Genomic DNA, 20484 nt, shown 5'->3' with positions numbered 1-20484 from the left:
CGCCAGGGCTCCCCGGGGTGGTGCCTGCCTCGCTCGCCCCGGAGCTAACCCACTGCCCCTGGCTATGGGCTGTCCTGTCCGTCATACTAGGGACCCAGTGAGGGGAACCCCAAAAATGTCTAAAAGTTTTCATCCTCAGTCTCTGGAGAAAGGAACCAATGACCTCAGCAGTCTCCTGGGCCCGAGCCATTCCATCTGCAACCCCAAAGTGCGATCATACTTAAGCACCCAAATGGAAGGTTTTCATACTGTAACTGAAGTTTGCCTAAAGGTGTTTGCCTAAAGGTGTGTGCCATCTCTGAATCCCTGTGTTCCTTTTTGGAGTCACCCATTCCCTCAACCTATAGTTACATCAAATACTCCAAGACCCATGCTAGGTATCTGCGAAAATGAGGCGGACACTGCCTGCCCTTCAAACCCCTCACAGTCCAATCAGGGGAGGTAGATGTCTGGGGAGAGAGACCTTAGCTGCACACATGGAATTGGCCAATTGGGGCATCTGGTCAATTGGGGCATCGTTTGGATCGTTTAGCTCTTCAGTACCCTGGTCATGCATTCCTTATTCAGCCGGGTCCCCTTAGAAAAGGTGGCAGTGTTTCCACACTTCTGTCGTTGAATCATGGAGCATGAGAAAATAGACCCTCTCTAGCTGAGCTTACAGTCTAGGGGGGAGATGCAGGCATGAATTAAGCGCACAGACTAATAAGGATAAAATTATGACTGTCACAAGTCCTGTGAGGCATTGCTGCGTGTAGTGACATGAGTGTGTGGGGAGCTGTGGGTGGGAAGCCTGTCTCCTTACCCACTTTCCAGCCAGGGGCTGAAATCAATATTAATGCAATTGTCACATGATTGGATACATAAGTGCAAATAGAGATAAGTGTTGGGAGGCACGTAACACATTTTTGTGAGAGGCTGTAACAAGAGAACCTACCTGAGGGGAGAAAAGCAGTGAACATGATGTCAGGGGTCTCTTTCCTAAGGAATGACACTCGAAGGAAAGTCCACGGATGAGCTGGAGCCATTAAGTTAGGGGCTGGGGTTGGGGGATAGCATTCCAGTCCAGGAAAGGAGCATGTCACCTTCCAGGGATTGACAGGTCACTGTGGGTGAAGAGTGACCACTCAGTGGAACCAGATTGGGCTAAAGAGGACAGGGACCACACTAGGTCATAAGAGGATTTGGGTCTGATCCCAAAAGCGGTAGAAATGGCTGAGGGGTTTTAGGCACAAGGACAGCATGGACACCCCCATATTTGAAATGGAATCACAGACTGTCCGCTGGAGCCTGGACCGGAAAGGGGTCAGAGTGACCGTGGGAGGCTAGTCAGGAGCTAGCAGACCAGGCAAGGAGGGACATGGAGAGAAGTTGGGGGATTGAAGCAATATTTATCTCATACAAAGAAATTTACATACACACTGGTGGTGGAAATGTAAAATGGTGCAGCTGCTATGGAAAAAGGTATGGTGTTTCCTCAAAAAGTTAAACATAGAATAACCATATGATCCAGCAAGTCCACTCCTAGGTATAAGCTCAAAAGAATGGAAAGCAGGGTCTTGAAAAGTTATTTGTACACTCATGTTCACAGCAGCATTATTCACGATAGCCAAGAGGTGGAAGCAACCCAAGTGTCCATGGACAGGTGAATGGAAAAACAAGATGTGGTCCATCCATACCATGGAATATCAGTCACTTTAAAAAGAAAGGAAATTGTGACACGTGTGCTAACATAGATGAACTTTGAGGACTTTACACTAAGTGAAATCAACTGGTCCTAAAAAGACAAATATTGTATGATCCCACTTATATGAGGTCCCTAGAGGAGTCAAATCCCTAGAGACAGAAAGTAGAAGGTTGGTTATTGGGGCTGGGGGAGGGGAATGAATGAGGAGTTAGTGTTTAACGGGGACAGAGTTTCAGTTTTACAAAACAAAAAAGTTCTGGAGATGGGTGGTGGTGACGGTTGCACAACAATGTGAATAAACTGAACACGAATATTTATAGTGGGTTTATTCATAATCACCCCAAACTGGAAACAACCTGACAAACCAAATGGTCCTCAGCTGAGGAATGGATAACAAACATTGGAATATCGTGCAGCCACACAAAGGAGCAAGGTACCCATATACAGAGCAACACGGATGAATCCCAAATGCTTTCATTTATGGGACATTCTGGAAAAAGCAAAACTACAGAGACAGACACAGATGAGTGGTTGCCAGGGACTGGAGGTCTGGGGACTGACCATAAAAATGACACACAGGAAACTTTTTTGGAGGGGGTGACGATTGTGGTGGTGATTATATGACCCTATGTATTTGTTTAATGGAGCAGAACTGGTCACTAAAAAGAGTGAATTTCACTCTGTGTAAATCTACCCTAATTTAAAATTAAAAAAAAAAATCTCGAGAGAGATTGTGTTTATAGGCCCAAAACAAGGATTAAGAACCGTGCTGTACAACTCAGAAGCCACTAGCTACATCTGGCTACTTACATTTATACTCTAATTAAAATGAAACCACATTAGACATTCTACCCCTCGGTGGCATGAGCTACACTGTGACAATTACTGATGGCTCTGGAGACTCACGTGGCCAATGCAGTGCAGGTAAGGACGTCCCCGTCACTACAGAAAGTTCTGTGGGACTGTGCTGCCCTGAGGGTGGGGGGTTACCTCTGACCCTCCGTTCTTTATCTTCCCGAGTCAGAGAATCACACCACGCAGCCACACCCACAGGAAGCACTGAGATGGGTCACCCCCCTGCCTTGAGCCGAAGAGGTCCTCGCAGGGACTGTTGTTCCCAGTGGATATGTGCAAGGCAGCAGAGCAGAGCCCCACCCAGCACAAGACAGGACCCTCATGGAAATCCGACAGCCCTGGTCCTGGTTGAATATGAAGGCAGTCGGCTGGGGCTAGGGACGGGGAGCCTCTATATCTGAAAGCTGCTATCCACACAGGCGCCCACACACAGAAGCATCTTTGATGGCCTGGAGCTCACTAAGAATTTGGCGAATGACTGGGGAGCCCAGACCCTCCTCTGCCTTCTCATCATCCCCTTTTCCTGTCTGCTGAGTGTCACTTCCTGCTGCTGCTATATCTTTCTCGGGTCCTTCTTGTGCCCTCAATACTGCTTCCTGCCTGTTCACTGAGTCCCTAGGGTTTCACATCACACAGTGATGACACCTGTGACAATTACAGGACTACCCTTTTGCCTCACTGCAAAAGACGGTGCGGGGTGGGAAGAGACAGACAGAATAATCCTCCATGGAAATACTTTGTTACCCATTTGAGACCTAAAATACCTGAGAGAGATGGACCCTGTTTTCTCAGCTCACTTGGAACAGGTTGACTGGTGTTCCCTTTACAGCCTACCCCCAGCCACCCTGTCATTTGGAACTCAGATGTATTGCTTAAACACTAGTTCAGGAAAGGATCTGTCTGACTTCGACACCACAGGAAACTTGTTCAACCCAGAGCATGGGTGAAAACGTCTCCTGACAGAATACACCGCCATTGGCACTTAGAGGCAGATGGACTGTATGACAAATGGCTCCAAAACACAGTGGCTTAGAATGATCCATGTGTTTCATCACACAGTTTTTGGTGGGTCAGGCATTTGGGAGTGACTCAGCTAGGTGGTTCTGGCTTTGGGTCTTTTGCAAGGTTGTGTCAAGATGTTAGCTGGGGTTGCATCTTCTGGAAGCTTCCCTGAGCCTGAAGAATCCATCAAAGCAGCACAAGGTACAGTGGAAGGGGCATAGCCCCTGTTAACCAGCATTATGACCTTAGACAAGTTATTTAGCCTCTCTGGGCCTCAGTTTCCTCTGCTGTAAAATGGGCTCAGGGTTGCTGCGGGCTTAAAAGAGATGGTGTGAATGGGGCTGTGGACACTGAGAAACTCATTCACGTTGCCTGTAGAAATGCAGAGTGTTTTGTAAGAACAGACTTGGAAGTAAGGAAAGCAAGACTCTTGGCCAGCTCCACAGAAGCCCCACAAAAGCTGCTCAGCTGGGCAGGCCTTGCCAAAAAGAATATAACACTCTGGACACATTACAAAATGGCTGTTCTCCTCCCCTGACGGATGCTCGAGGGGACTGTTTTTCTAATTTTCACTGTGAAAACCTGGCAGGGCCTCTGGTGGTAAAGCCCACAAAAGTGTGGGGGCGTGAGGACGGCCCCCAGGAGCTTTAACTCTGAGACTTGGTCTCAGTGAGGCCCTGGCAGTTCGTCCAGTGCAGGGGAGACTCCCTGGAGTTCCCTGTCCCCGGGTTTCTGCTGGGTGAGTTGTGATGCTCTGTGACCAAGCACCTCTCTCCCTAGTTTGGGGCCGCGGCTTGTCCTGTGGCCTCACTTCTTGGGAGGATCTAAGGAGAGTTGTTGACCCCCAGCTTGCTCAGCTTCCTCCTGGTCGTGTGGATGGGAGCAGTGACTTCTAAGCTCCTGGAAGCCATCGACAAGAAGGCAGGGCTGGAAACCGGGCGTTATTGTAAGTTATAATGGGAGCTCCATTTCTGTTTCTCTGCGAAGGTTTTTGCATATCCACTCCCATCACGGACTGCTCAATTCTCTAAGAGCTCAAGTGCCGGCTTCTCCGGAGAGAAGGTCGATAGGCCCCCTAAGTCACCTTTGTACCTGGTGAATGGGGTCACGCCAGGTTTCCTGTCCTTAATCAGCTGCTGGGGGTCAGGCCCTGAAAGTGCCCAGTCAGGGGAATCATTATGGGGTGGGGTGCCCTGGCAGACAAAACCCACTCATGGTCCATGAGCCACCAAGGGTGTGCCCTTGGCAGGAGCCCCTAGGATGCAGCAGGGCAGAACGGTGGCCGAATAGCTCAGGCGGAAATGCCTGGGGGACAGGTTAGAGCCCCTACCTTTCCCACATGGCAGCTGGAGGCCACATGTGGCCGTCGTGGCTGGTCCAGATTGAGATGAACTGTAAGTGTAAAATACACTGTACATTGGGTTTCAAAGACTTGTTTAAAAAAAAAGCAAAATCTCATTAATAGTCTTTATATTGGTTACAGTTTGAAATGACAATATTTTGGGTCTATTGTGTTAAATAAAATGTATTACTAAAATTAATTTCAGCTATTTCTTTTTACTGCTTTAATGCAGCCACGAGAAAATGTAAAATTACAGCTGGGCCTCACGTCTGTGGCATGCATTACGTTTCGATCGGTCGTTAGGAACCGATAGAGCTTCCTTTGTCACAGTCGATATTTCTGTGTTAATGGCAATGCTTTGACTTTGCGTTTTGGCAGAGCATGGAGTCATACCTGTCAATCTGGTGTCTTCGTGTCCTGTGCCTCCCTTCCTTTTAGTTGTCAGATCACCCTGTGTAAGTTTTAATGTCCAGGGTTGTCTGCGCCTGTAACTGAGTCAGCCTGGGGAGATGTGAGAGGCCTCGAGGCATATTTGCTGAGCTGCGCCGTCTCTGCCACAGGGTGCCTTGGTTTTCGGCCACGGGAGCCAACTCTGGCCAACTTAAACAAAGAGGGAATTTATTGGCATGGTACTAGGAAGTTCACAGAACCGAAGACAGCCGAGATCCAGGTTTCAGAAAGGGCCGGGTCAGAGCTGCCGTCAGGACTCCGTGGCAAAAACCCCACGGCCAGTGTCTCAGGATGCCCCCACTGGGATTAATCAGCTCCAAGCTTTTCCCCTTCTTGCATCATTCTCCGCGAGACTGGAATCCCCTGGAGAGAGCAGCTGGCTGGCTTAGCAGAGGCTGTGGGCTCAGGCCTCAGCCCAAGGTGGGCAGGCGCCACGACAGGCAGCCCTGGAAGACGCAGGCGGAGGCCTGGCCGTTCCTCAAAGCGAAGCCTGGCTGCTGTGAGCAGGAGGGGGGTGGAGCGCTGAGCAGGCAGAACAACAGATGTCCACTACCTCATTCCAAGCCGATCTCGTCAGGGACCAGCAGAAAACTCAGCCAACTCAGCCTTTTTAAAGACTCTGAAGTTCATCTTTTTTAAACTTTATATTATGGAAGCATACACGAAAGAAGGAAGACTAATAAAAGAAACCTCCACGTACCCATCACCCAGCTTCAACAAGAATTCATTTATGGCCAATCTTGTTTCACCTCTAAGCCACTGAAATCCTGCCCTAGTCTTTTGAAGCAAATCTCAGGCATTACATCATTTCCTATAATTCAGTATGTACCTCCAAAAGATAAGAGCTGTTTTTCAAAAACATAACCACAATATTATCACCTATAAGAGAATCCTAGTAATGCCTTAATATTTTCAAATTTCTGGCCAGTGTTTAGATATTTAACAACTTGACTGAGGTATAAGTTACATACTGTATAATTCACACAATGTTAGCATACAGTTTGGTCTAGTTTAGCAGGCCTACACACTTGTCCAATAATTACCACAATCCAGTTTTTGAATATTTCCATCCCCCAAAAAGTTTCTCCATGCCCGTCTGCAGTCAGCCTCACTTGGGAAAACAGTCTAGTAATTTCTTTTAAAAGTTGAACTTCCCCTCAGCATGTAACCCAGCAATTCCTCCACTAGGAATATGCTCAGGAGAAATGAAAACATATGTCAAAGATGAGTCCGTGAATCTTTGCAGCAGAATTCGTCATAAAACCCAAACCGGAAACAAACCATGTCTATCGACGAGTGGATTGATTTTAAAGAACTGTGGCGTAATCATACAATCAAGCCCCATCCACTATGACAAGGGATGGGCTGCGGATACATGCGACACTAGGGATAAAGCCCCAAACCTTGTATTGGTGAAAGAAGTCAGACACAAAAGGCCACATACTGTGTGAGTCTGTGTATGAGAAAGGGGTAGAAAAGCCAACACTACCAAGGGGTGAGCAGTTCAGTGGTTGCCTGAACAACCCCTTCTGGGAACTTCTCCGTCTCGGAGGCCCTGGTATAATCCCCTCACCGAAAACTTATGCTCTCAGTCCTGTACTTCAAACTCCCCTAAAACAAGAGCACACGAGGCCCTGTTACTTTCAGAAATAAATACAGACAGAACAGAACACACATTTACATATCAGGAAAGATCCTGCTGCATACATTTTAAGGAGCATGTCTTCATGTTTTATAACAATCATACTTTGCTTTTATCATTTTCAAAAATTTTTTGAAGGTGGTTCGAGAATGGTGGGAATCCTGGTTCGGCAGCTGAGAAGGTGTAGACTTAGACTTCAAGTGTCTCGTCCAAGCTCACAGAAGCCGCTGGTGAAAAATTAACCAGACTTGTCCCAGAAGCAGACCTCCCTGCCCAACCCCAGCTCTTCCTTTGCAACAACAACAAAAAAATGGCTGCACCATAATTTATTTGCGTTACCGTTTATTGAGCACTTACAGCATCCTGGGTGAAAGGGCTCGATATGGCACCTGACAGACAGGCAAGCTCTCAATATATGCTCCTTATTCACAAATGGTCCAAAATTTCATATGGTTCAACCTAAAATCACATGCCCAATTTAAGTTTAAAAAGCAGACTCATGTGTAGGAGTTGAGCTAGAAATCTTCAGAGCTCTGAACGGGGAAGGTGATGGAGTTAAATAAAGGCAAGGGGAGAAGTATACAGTTGGACTTTAGTGAATTACATGCCGAAGGAGGGAACTGCTTGCTTGTCCTTCTACTCTTAAGTGCATATTCACACAATCTCTGTTTTGGAGTGGGAGAAAAGGAAAAAGCAAATATAGCTCCCCACCTCTATGGAGACATTTGTACCCTAGAGGAGGAAATGGAATCTGAGAACCCCTGGTTTCCAGCCTGATCCTTGGCAGGTTGTGCGAAGTATGGTTGCACCAAACGCACAGGGACGGGGGGGAGGTGCGGGGTAGGGGGGGGTGTAAGTGGAATCAGATAAGCTGCAGCTCCTGTTCTGCGTGGACCTCGCAGATAGGCAGCCCCCAGCAGTGATGTGGGGTGGGAGGCCCCAGAATGCACATGAAAGGCACAGTCCAGCGTCCCCCAGTTGTCCAACACCTATTGATCATTCCTTCTACTGTTTAACTTACTAACTCTTCAAAGGAAAAAACCAGCTGGCTGAGAGTTTTACAGACCTTACGTTAATCAAAAAGATTAAATCTAGATGTAATTTTGCCCCCCTCTTTTTATGTTTCTTATTTCCACAAAGGACAAGCAGTTGGGTGATGAAAGAAAAGCGAGTCGGCATGCTGACTTACTAGATTTGAAACCCTCCCGGGGAAGCATTTTCCTACCAAGCCAATAGTAGTAAATGCAGGTACCAAGGATATTTAGAAGAGACCTAGGACATAAAGATAATTCATGTCTGAGAAAAGCACCAAGTAAATACAAGATAAAAAGAGAGTACAGGACCCGAGATGCCTGAACCTCCCTCAACACCCAGAACGTAAGCCTGGATCCCCGTCCAGATGGAGCCGCACGTAGCTGTAAACACAGGAGACACATGGAACTTTTGTAACGCTGCTGTGTTTCCTGCGGTCACTCAGCAGCTCCCCTCCACAGGGCAGGAAGGTTTACTGCCCAAGACCTCACCTGCAGAGTTTAATTAGCCATCGAAGATCGAAAACGCTGAAGATGGGGGTGGTTCTCCTCCTGAGGCTGCCAGAAATGAGTCAGTGCTCGAATGAGGAAAACAGGCAGCCTGTCCTAAGGGAGACCCGTCAGAAGGCCTGGGTTCAGGCCACCATTCTCATGACAGCCATGTGCTCTCAGGCGATGCTCAGAGCACTGAGTGGTGACAGCCTGGAATTAAAAAGGCAGAGCCACTGGCGGCCTCCCCTGCAGCTACTCCGCTCTTCCTCCTTAATTCACACAACTCCAATTTTGCCGGGGATGGAATTAACCCTAAACATGGCATTTCTAAAAAATGACATTCCTTAGCCTCCCTCAAAGCCAGGGGTTTCTCATGAAGCTGGCCCTATGACATAACTATGGTTCCTGTGTCTCGGCAGAGGTCACGGGGCTTAGGGTGACTGGCCCTTTGCAGTTTGCCTAGACTTTCTCAGCTTCAGCAATGAACATCCCGTGTCCTGGGCGACTGCTTGGTCCCAAACTGACTGCGGTGCTTGCTCATCCTGGGAGAAGGCCCTCTGAAGGGGCGGACGAAGCTGAGAAGTACCATGTCCCCTTTGCTGTCCCCACTGGCTGCATGGTGTGTGGGCTCAATACTGGTGGTGACCATGAAACCCATGTAAGGACAAGAGCTGCCAACTCGTTTTAATGGAAAGAACTTGATATAGAGAACTGTTAACTAGGTGTAAAGTCGTTAACTGGGTAACTGAAGGGTGAAAGAGAACTGTAAGAGCGAAGACTAAATGAAGTGGAAACTATCCCTAGGGCTGGGGATGGGGACAAAGTGAAGAGGCTGGAACGATTGTCACTTAGGAGTTTTGAGGAAATGAAACTCCAGTTTATGAGGAGGGGGCTGGCTGGTGCTGGGGATCCTGAGAGGTCATGAGTAGTTTCTGTGTTAGAAAAACAGCAGACAAGAAGCTGCTGCTACCGAAAGCAGCTGATGGCACAGGGGTATTGCCAGAACAGAGCTTACAGAAGGGCAAGACAGGTGGAGACGGGAAGGGAAGAAACCCCGGGGAGTCCTTCCTTCCTCTCCCAGCCTTGCAGGCTTTGTCTAGCGCCACCTACTGGCAGACCCTAAAAGGGAGCCAGTTGGCTAAACAGACGTGGAGTGTGGGTCCCAGCCCATCACCACAAGGCTGATTCATAGGGCTGGTTTGGAGCTGAGAGGCCATACCTTCATAACCAGCACACTTTCTGCTCACATCACTCTCCCTTTCCACTGGAGGAAACCACTACAGCAACTTTTGAGTTGTTTTCTTGCTTTTCCTTAGAGTTTTATCACTTATAAGTGCAACCCTGAGCAATATGGCGTGAGGTTACCTGTAAAGTTTTAATGATTGGAATTATACTGTATACAGTCTATTGTGTCTGGCTTTTTCCATTCAATTTTAGCATATGCGCTGCCGAAGCGAGCACTGGCTTTTTCTATTCAAATTGTTGGGGAGGTGCACCCATGCAAGTGATGGTCATTCATTCATTTCCACGCTTTATAGTGTTCTGTTGTATGAATGTGCCACACTTCATTCATTCAACGGCTGGTGGGCATTTTTAGCTACTACTCTAAAAACATTTCCTGTACATGTGTCCTGGAGTACATACATTTCTGTAGATGACTCTCAAAGTGTGGTCCCCAGATCAGCAGCACCTGGAAACATTAGAAATGCAGGCTCTGCGGTCCCACCTCAGACCTCCTGACTCAAACTCTGGGGTTGGGGCCCAGAAACCCTCCAGGAGATTCTGATGCATGCTAAAGTTCAAGAACCACTGTTCCAGGTTAGACATCTCGAAGTAGGTTTGTGAGTCACAGGATATGCAAAGTTTAGCACTGGCTCAGTTGGAAGGCTTTGATTGCAAAGAAAAGGAAACCCAACTCAGCATGGCTCCCACACTAACAGGATTTATGGCCTTACACACAGGAACTAGGGGAAAGGGCCGCCCTAGGACTCAGTGACGTCATCGAGGACTCAGTGACGTCATCGAGGACTCAGTTTCTGTCCAGCCCTTGGCTCCTCCGTCCTTGATGGAATGACTCTCATGATTCTGAGGTGGCTTCGGGGGTCTGATGCCACCCCTTCACCTCCATCTTCACAAACCAGGTTCGGAGACTATTTTTGCTTCATGTATCTCTTTTTAGGAACAAAGACACTTTTCTCAGGAGCTCCCCACCCCCAGCCCACTTCCCCTCACGTTTCATTGGCCCAAATTACACATATTTGCCCAATGACTTCCTGGTAAGAGGTTGGAGACCACCATGCTTTTTAGCTCAATCATGATTCTCTCTTAGGACCTGGACCCACCTCTCCCGAAGCTGACGGAAAGTGGGTATTCGGACAAAATATGGGTCCTCTTGGAAGGGAAAGGAGAGGTGTAGGGAAGGGGCTGCAAGGTCGGCAACCAAAGCACATCTGTTACAACAGGGCAAAGAGTTCTGCAGACCAGCAGGCCCAGGAACGGAGATTTTTATGGCTGGGTGTGGAAGCAAAAACTAGGAACCACAAATCCCCAAGGTGTTATTCTTTCTACTACATTTATTAAATGTAATGTTTTGGGAAGCTGGCGTCAGTACGCACGTCTCATAAAGTGGAAGGTGTGATAATTGAGGTCAGATAGTTTCGTTTATTGCCCTGGTCTGAAATTATTTCACACCAGATTGCTCTGCAATGCAGTCTTCCTAAGGAGAAAAAGGCAATCATTAAAAATCATTGTTATGAAGCCATAAGCTAGCAGAGCAAGAATTGAATAAAAGAAACTTCAGTGGACCACAAAATCACAAAAAAGGTAGCATGGGAGAAAAACATATTGCAGAGTTGTTCCAGTTTCTGTTAAATTTTGTTTTGAAAACTACACTTCTGATTAGAAATGCAACATATTGCTCATTGTAGAAAATATTGGGATGTCGGAAAAGTCATGATGCATTTTTGCAACAAAAAACATAGAAAAAATACTTCATGACTTTTCTGATAACCCAATATATAAAAAAAGAACCTGGTCGCATAATCTCACCACTGACTACTTTTAATAGTTTGGTGCATTTCCTTCAGAACACACACACACTCTGTCTCATATCTTGTTTTTTTCCACTTCACTTTATGTGGAATTTCCCCATGTTATTAAAAATCCTAATTTTAACAACTGTACAGCAAATGCATTGATCAATTTCTCTTTGCAATACACTATAATTTTGTGCTTTGGAAGGACGATCACGGGGGGAAGAGGGTGAGGTGAGCATCCGAGCTCCAACCGTCCTTACTCTTCTCATTTGGTGAATTTTGAAGTTGGCACAAAGGCTTCACATCGTTCTAACCCTTTCTTCAACATGCAGAAGTTAAAGCCTGTGTTGAGGATAGGGTGGGAGGAATGTCTCTGAATTTTTTTTGTGGGACCCCATGCATTGATTTGTGCCGCAAACCATACAGCAAAACACAAAACATTCCAATGAAAAGAAAATGCATTTCTTTTCAAGACCAGCCATCGAATGCGTGGGCACTTCCTGGAATCACAGCGAGCCGGCCCTAAACTGCACCTTGAATTTCCTACCTTAACTGGTGTGATGGATCCTTAGGAAGCTCTGCAGAGCCATTATTAGAATCATCTCTCCTATTAGAGTGTCCTTTTTTTAATTTAAAAAAAAGGGGGGAGGGGCGGCCGGTTAGCTCAGTTGGTTAGAGTGCAGTGCTCACAACACCAAGGTTGCTGGTTCAATTCCCACATGGGCCACTGAGATGCACCCTCTACAACTAGATTGAAACAACTACTAGACTTGGAGTTGGGTGGCCAGTTAGCTCAGTTGGTTAGAGTGCAGTGCTCATAACACCAAGGTTGCTGGTTCGATCCCCACACCGTCCACAACTAGATTGAAATAACTACCTGACTTGGAGCTGATGGGTCCTGGAAAAACACACACTGTTCTCCAATTCAAAAGAAAAACAAAACAAAAACAAAACCTTCACGACAGCAAAGCTCCAGAATGTTCTTACTGTCATGCTAGGATTACCCCTGCTGTTTGGTCACGGGACTGCCTGGCTAGACTATCTGCAGCTACTGTGGGTGAGGTCCGGTCATTTAGAGAATAAGTAGGCATTGCCGGTCCCAAATCAAGTCCCATGACTTGTTTCTCAGGTTTCTTTTCTTTGTCAGAAGAGCGTCTGTCCTCTTGGGTGGCAGCACTGTGGGGACTGTCTAAGGTGATGATGCTCCCCGGTCCCCATCCTCCCTGTTGGCTATGCCATCTCTGTTTTAGAGTCACAAGACAACTGCTGTGCCCGAGGCTGGCCAAATCCAGGCATGAAGCACACGCCTGCCTTGCAGGCTGAGCATGATGCCTTCGCAATGAACTGCTGACCCTGATTTCCCAAGCAAATGCTTTGGCTGGTTTCAGGTGCACTCCTGCTCGCCATTGTGAACGGTTGGCACTGAAATGCTCTTTCAGCCAGCTTTTTTCCCTTTCCTCTTTTTGAAATTAAATTTTAATGCAAGAAAACGGGCTTCTACTCAGAGGTGTAAAAATCTAGGACTGTTGATCTTCATGCCTGAAGGAGCCACAGCTTCTGGGTAAAAAGACTGTTTTTCTCTCTCTACCAAGACAATCCAAACAGGCCCACAGGTAACAGGCCTGGTCTCCAGGGGATGAGGACCTGCAGGGGAAGCCATGGCTTGGTGTTTTGGCCTGTGTCTTCTGTTTAATAAAAGACAAGCTGAACTTCATATTTATAGGTGAGTGAACAATGCACTCTCAGTTATCGGTTAACGCAACGTACTTAGCATCGTGGGGTGGGGGGGGGGCGAGGAGAGACAAAGGGGCTGAGAGTCAAGGTTACTTCTGAGGGGAAGGGAAATAGGCTGATTTTCTCTCCCATCCTCCTAGTATGAGTCGCCTTTTAAAAAATCATTTAATTGGGTCTCTGGTTTCTAAAATAAAACAAGAAAGGGCCGCATGCCCGAGAGCCCCCTCGCTCGCTGCCCTGCCTCCTGCATGGAGCCTTTGGAGCCCACAGCGGAACTGGTCACATTCCAAATTCCCCTCCAGGCAGCCAGGCAGCTATTCTTATTTGTGCGTGTAAGTCTGGGAGGCCCCAGCACCTTGTTAGAGTTATGCTGGCGAGAGGGGTTGTGGGGATCTTTCTACTTAGGCCTCTGGAACCCTCTTCCTGCTTAGAAAAGAGGTTTTGTTTGACTCCTTTTTTGGCCTCTGAGGCACCAAAGGGAGTGATTAATAGGGAACCACCTCCAGATTTCAATAGAGCAGCAGCATGAGCTCCCGGGCTGGCCAGGCCTTTGTTCAGCAGAAAACGGCTGCTGGCTGGGAATCTAACCCTCATGCCTGCGCGGTTTCATCTTTGCCAGGCCAACCTCACGACCTGAGCCGGTCTGGGAACATCGGTCTGCCTGCACGCTGGGCAGTGATTAGCAGGAGCTTTCCCTGGGGTAGGCAGAGGGGGCTGCTGGGTCTGCAAAGCGCTCGCTAGGGGCTGGGACTGGGGCCAAGGCCCTTGTTTTCTTTTGTGACATCTCGCAGATAAAAGCAAAGGCGCTAGGGGCAGGGCCAGTGAAGTGTACACTTCCCAGGAAGGGGTGCAGGGAGGGGCTCCTCCGTGGCGGGCCAAGGCTCTGGGCCTCCAGGCCTCTGTGGCTTGGAGAAGCATGCAGGCCTGTGAACAGGGACACGGCTGTCAGCCTTAGCGAAACTTTGGGCAGGTTGAGTGGGGCTCTTTGGACCACAGCAGAAGCAAGGGCAGGCTTGGGCAGTGAGAGGAAGGTGACAAGGCACAGAGGCGTTAAAATGGGAAGGAAATCAAGAGTGCAGGCCTGGGCTGGAAACCTGGGCCTGTGTGGATCCACGTTAGCTCACGTTACTGAAGAATAAAGATCGGTCTTTTCTGGCTTTGTTTCTGTCTTACTCCTTAATGTTTTGTAGTATCAACCAACGTTCCTATCACGGACTATGTTTAATGACAATAAATTTGCTGGAAAACTAGTGGGTTGGGAGGTAACTCCGTCTGACAGATTGCAGTTGAATTTCAATCATAGGTTGGCTATGGATACAAAGTTCAGCAAAAATAAGCAAAAGCGTCCTTAGGAATATCTGAGAATCAATTGGCTCTGCGGGGTTTACAAGGACATTGTTACGTTTTCTCATTTTTTATACCTAGTGGGCTGCGCATGCTTTGTACCAGTAAAATTTATAATAAACGTGCGTTATGTACATATGCATTCCCCCCGAGCCAGTTGTTGAACAGCCTGATCTTTAGCGTACTTCCTGGGTTTCCTTTATAACTTAACCACTTTCAGATTTCCTTTTACCTAGATGTGACCCATGTTTAGAGCCATGTCCCTGGATCGGTGTCTGGCACATAGTAGGTATTTAAAAAAATGCTGCTGAAAAGAGTAAACTTCTGAGGAATACTAACTTTACAGAACATCCAGCAGGGGCAATATGCAATTGTGAGCCTTTACGATAAAACAGCAGGAAAACTCATGGAAGTTTGTTTGTTTTTTAATCTCTGTAAGCCCCTCAAATCTTTTTGGACTTCACGGTATAAAGTCTAAGGAAAAAAAAAAAAAAAAATCCCAAAAAAGCAACAACAAAAAAAGTATCTCCATTGAACTGCATGAAAAAAAAAAAAAAAAGCAACAGCCATAACAACCACTACAGACCCAGCCAGTGCTTTTCATGTAGACTCTCATTATAGAGTAGGTGATAGAATAAAAAAACCGGAAACAACTTCTTGAATATTTAAATAATTAACCGATTCACCATCCGTATACGTATTTACTAAACACGCACTGAGCCTTTTCCTGCGCACTCAGAGCAGAAACTGAAACCCAGGTTGGGGGCGACGGCAGCAGGGCCCTGGGCCCCTCCGGTCCGATCGGCGCGCGCGGGTTCATTCACCGCGCAACCCCGCCCCCCCGCCCGCGGGGCAGGTCCGGCCTCGGGACACACGTGGGGGGCTGGAGGCGCCTCCTGCGGCCTTGCAGCCTCCGCCAGCCTGCTCGTGTGACCTTGGCGGGTCGCCCCACCCTGCCGGGACCCCGGACACGGCTGACGCGCGCTGTCACGAGGACGCGGCCGACCCACGCCCAGCTCCCGTGCAGACCGGAAGACACGTCGTGCGGCGTTGTGCGCAAGCGCGATGTGTAGCGTGGCGCGCCAGGCCACCGCCAGGGGGCGCTGCGGTCCGCCGGCGCCGTGGGGGAGGGGAGGCCGCTGCGCCGGGAAGGGACCACGTGCGCACCACGTGGCGCCCTTAGCGGCCCTGCACCGCGGTAGGATGGCTGGGATGGGCACGGCACGCAGTCAGCAGCTTGTGAAGGTGAAGTGATGGGTCTCCCCGCCGGCGCCTCCGTTGACCTCTGACCTCCGACCCCACTACCTTTAGGGTTACCCCCTCGCTGGCTGCCTCGCGGTGTGTTTATAAACAGAGTTCCCGGCGGGGCCAAAACCCCGGATCGCGGATTCACACCCGAGGGAGCGGAGCCTTCCGCGCTGTGCGCCTTCTGCGCATGCACCGTGCGGCTCCTCTTGTGGCGCTTGCGCGCTCGCATGTGGGGCGGGCCGCTGTGCCAGGGTGGGGTCGTGAGGCCGGCTCGGGAAGGATGGCGACCAAGAGGCAGACCTGGTAAGGGCCGGGCAGCTGTGTCCTGGCCCTGTCCTATCCCAGGGGCGTGTCCTGGGCAGGTGGCCTAGCCGCTCGGCCCCCGGGGCCCTCGCCTGTGAGATGGGGCTGAGATGCGGTCACGAAAATGAAGTACTGACCTGCCCAAGCTGCTCGGGGTCCCCAGGCCCGTGTTGCTCCCTGGGGACAGTCTCCACCTGGCCGCCAAAGAAAGACCCTTTAAACACATCAGCCCCCGCCCCCCGTGCTAATGAATGAGTGGATACAATGTGTTTCCACGAGGTGTAAATGCCATTCAGCCTGTAACATTTAGCGACAAAGTAAACTTCGTGTTACGTATATTTTATCGCAGTATGTGCTGTAACATGGATGGACCTGGAAGACATGGTGCAAGTGAAATGATGCAGACAGAAGGAGAAGTGCTGCATGATTCCACTCCCAGGAGGTCCCTAGAGGAGTCAAGTTCATAGAGACGGAAAGGAGAAGGGCGGGTGCCAGGGGCTGGGGGGTGAGTGTTTAACGGGGACGGAGTCACAGTTTGGGAAGGTGAGGAAGTTCTGGAGACGACCTTGGGGACGGCTGCACAGCAATACGAGTGTGCTCAGGGCCACTGAACCGGACGCTTCAAAATGGTGCATTGTATGTGCTGCGTACGTCACCCTCTCCTCCATCAGGGCACGTTCTGCCTGACTCTCTTTTCCATGTTCTGTAAGGCCGCAGCCTCTCGCACCCCTGCCTGTGTCACTTGGAACCCCTGCAGCCCCAGCTGCCTGTCTTACCTAGAAGGCACCGGCCTCCTGGCTTTTCCTGTGCTCCCTCCGACAGACATGCTCTTCCCGCTCGTGGGCTCACGGCTGTGTCCTTCTCATGTATTTAATAAACGTGTATCCATGCTGGCTTCATGCAGGGCATTATACAAGGAGCAGGGAGTATAGAGGCGACGGGTACAGGAAAAGGCGCTCTCTTCTCACGGACTTTCTATTCTGGAGAGGGGGGCAGTCAGTCAACAAACAGAACAGCATCAGGTGGTGGAAGTGCTGCAAAAACATGGCGACCGGGGACGGGGGAATAGCCCAGAGAGAGAGGACACTGGTGCAAAAGGCCCTGAGGCCAGAGCCGGTCCAGAATGTTGGAGGAACAGGAAACAGTCCAGGTGAGTAAGGGAGAGGTTTCAAAATGAAGGCAGATCGGTGCTCCCATTACTCTAACTGCGGGACAGATTACCCTCACACTTACTGGGGTAAAACCATCATTTTACCTGGCTTGCAATGTGATGGGTTGGGATTTTGTTGAGGGCTCAGCTAGGCAGTTCCTTCTTGGCGTCTCATGCGGTACCATCGGATGTTGGTGGGGGCTGTGGGCACCTGGAGACTGGACGGGGCCGGACATTCAAGTTGGCTCACTCACCTCGCCTGGCTGGCGGGTGATGCGGGCTGTCATCGGGAGTGCCCACCTGGGGCTTCTTCAGCATGGTGGCCTCAGGGTGGTTGGGCTTCTGACGGCTCTGCTCCCAAGAGAAGCAGGTGGAAACCACTGCCTTTGAGGGCTTACCCGCAGAAGTCACGTAGTCTCTCTTCTTATACTTCATTGGTTGGAGCAGTCAGAAACCCGCCCAGATTTAAGGGGAGGGGACAGAAACCCCATCTCTCGATGGAGGGAGGGGTGTCAAAGGTTTTTGAAGCTGTGTTTTTGAATCAGTACACAGGTGATCTTGGCTCTTTTTACAGATGGAGAAAATGGTGCTTCGAGACGAAGTGACTCGCCCCAGGTCCCAGGGTGGAACAGGGACTGGGACTGAGTGGCCGAGTCCCCAGCCTCCTCCCCTCCCCCCATCCTTCCTACCCTCCTTGCTTCAGCCACATGGAAGGGGGCTTTGGGATTAGAGTCCTCATGACCTGGTTCATGCTCAGATGTCCCTTGGAGAGGCCTCCTGCAACAATATGTCCTAAAGTAGCATGCAGCCCTCCGTTGCAGGATCCTGTTTTAGTGCCTCCACAGCCCTCGTCACCAGCTCAGATTATGGTTTACAGCCTGTCTTGCCCACTCCTGAGCCTTGTACCTCTCCTTTGAAGCTGTGTTTGTAGCACCCAGCTGGCTCAGCCCACAGGAGGCATCCGATAAACCCTGCTGAGTGAACCTGTGGATTTACTCAGTTCACTTGGCAGGGTGCTCTTGGACCTCCGAACTGCTGCTCGTCGAGCCCCTGTGACACTCCAGACACCTTACAAATGTGAACACCGTCCTCACAGCACCCCTCAGGCCCATTTCACAGGTACGAGGTAGAGCCAGGATTCAAGTCATGGACGGGATTTCTAACATAAAGCAGACTTGACTTTATATTAGGATCAACGGGGGAGTTTCAAACATCCCTGAGCAGCAGGTTGCACCCAATACAGACTAAATCGGTCTTTAGGGATTCCCACGTCAGTAATTTTTAAAGGCCTCGCAGGTGATTTCAACCTGTGGATAGGCTTGAGGACCAGTGTTCCAGTGCAGAGTGTCAGACTTTACTGTGCCTGAGTCACCCGGGAGTTGGGTCAAATGTTGAGACTGATACCGGAGGCCACGGGTGGGGCCTGAGGCTCTGTTTTGCTCCCAGCTCGCAGGTGATGCTGAGGCTGCATCGTGAGTAGCAAAACTCTCCCTTGGACCCCATTTCAAATGTCAAAGTCGCCCGTAGCATCAGACCAGCGGGACCAACATCTGGGGGTTGCTAGAAATGCAGACTCAGGCCTGCCTCAGCCTATTGGGTGCTGCCAGGCACATTGCCCTGGGATAAGCGCTGGTCTAGGGCACGCCTGTCTCGGCCCTGTGGTCATGCCAGCTCCTAGCGTAGCAGATGAGTGCTGGGTGTCACCCCTGCACAGCAAAGGGAATATAATGATGAGCAAATGCTTCTCAAGTGCTCTGACCTTTCTCGGATGAAAAGCCCTGATTACCAGGGTGATTTTGCATTTCCCAGCCAAGTTTGCTGTGCCTTTGATCATCCTGGAGAGTGCCCTGGTGCCCTGGAGATGGCAGTGCAGGACGGGAACTGAACCAGGCTGAGCTGGGAAAACCACAGCGGTTCCTCCCTGACTCAGCGCCATTAGTCCTGTGATCGCCAGGGCTGGCCTGGGGGTCTCCCAGGGGCTCTTACCCTGAGCGCTGGTTTCCCGGATTAATCAGGAGTGGCAGTCAGCCCAGCACCCCTCCCTGAGTGATCCTCTGACAGGACAACTCGGATACTGGTGGGAGGTTCTTGTCATTGGCTAGAATAGGAGAGCATTTATTCAGTCATTTGATTAGCATTTATTAATTGCCTGTGGTGAGACAGGCAGCCAGCTAGGTGCTGGGGACACAGACCCAATGCAAAGAAAAGAAATGGGTGATTAAGCATCACCCAAATACTCGTACATGTAAGCTATGTGTAAGTGCTACCGAGGAGAGCTTCCTGGTATTCAGAACAGATATAAGAAGGGTATTCGACCTCATCTGGGAGGCGAGATCTGAGGGATAAATAAATAGCTTGGCAGAGCGGGTTGGACAGGAAGCATGCCTAGTCACTTTAAGATGACAACATAGCTATGCATGTCTGCACAAATGACAGATTTCCTTATAGATTTCCCTTCTCCCCAGTGACAAACTAGTCTTAGCCAATCAAAGCTAGAGTTTACAGGACATTGTGTCACTCAAAGTGCCCTAAGCTTTTTTTGCATGGATGGCCCCAAACGATGGGCCCTCAAAATAATCAGCAGATGTTCTCTGCGTGTGTATCACATGCAGGATGTTGCTCTGGGTCATGCTGACAAGCAGTAGCCGGGCTCTTATCTGCAAAGAACCACTGATTTTCCTGGAAAGACTGGATACCACCCATGAAAAGGAAAAGAACAGTGCAATGTGCTTTACAAAACGGCAAATGAGAGCCAGAGGGCAGGGGATGCAGTGGGAGTTCAAAGGACAGAGAGTGGGTGCTGGGGAAGAATGGGGGTGGCCTGGTGGCAGTGCACGGTGGACAAGAGGCTGCCGGGGAGCAAGGCTGTCGCTCAGGGAGCCACCCCACCTCAGTACCCAAAGGGGCAGGAGAGAGGCTTCCAGGGCCCTGAAATCCCGCTTTACATTAAAAATGCCCTCACATTATGCATTCTTCTCCATGTTAGAGCCATGTTTAGCATAAAAATAATGTTTTGAATTGCTGGCTAACTTATTGGAATTTCCTCCCTTAACACTTCAAGACAAATGGAGGCTTTAGGAAGAGGCACGCATTTTAGGCACAGCACTGACCAGTTCTCAGTTGGATAGAGGGGCTGGGCAAGGTTCTCCCGGGGGGGGGCATCGGGGGGCCA

At 49.5% G+C, this 20484-nt stretch overlaps 1 protein-coding gene across 1 annotated transcript in view; it reads right to left on the bottom strand.

Moving 5' to 3' along the window:
- Nucleotides 1-17747, bottom strand: part of FOXK1 (forkhead box K1) — an 81472-nt gene extending 63725 nt beyond the window's left edge. The window contains exon 1 of the mRNA XM_019637423.1: nucleotides 17567-17747. Coding sequence (XP_019492968.1) covers nucleotides 17567-17747 — 181 coding nt within the window. The remainder of the gene's footprint in view (nucleotides 1-17566) is intronic.
- Between the last annotated feature and the right edge of the window lie 2737 nt (nucleotides 17748-20484).

This window comes from Hipposideros armiger, unplaced genomic scaffold (genome assembly GCF_001890085.2).
Source record: "Hipposideros armiger isolate ML-2016 unplaced genomic scaffold, ASM189008v1 scaffold_33, whole genome shotgun sequence".
NCBI lineage: Eukaryota > Metazoa > Chordata > Mammalia > Chiroptera > Hipposideridae > Hipposideros > Hipposideros armiger.
The sequence above is the reverse complement of the archived record's forward strand: the minus strand, read 5'-3'. Positions and strand labels throughout refer to the sequence as shown.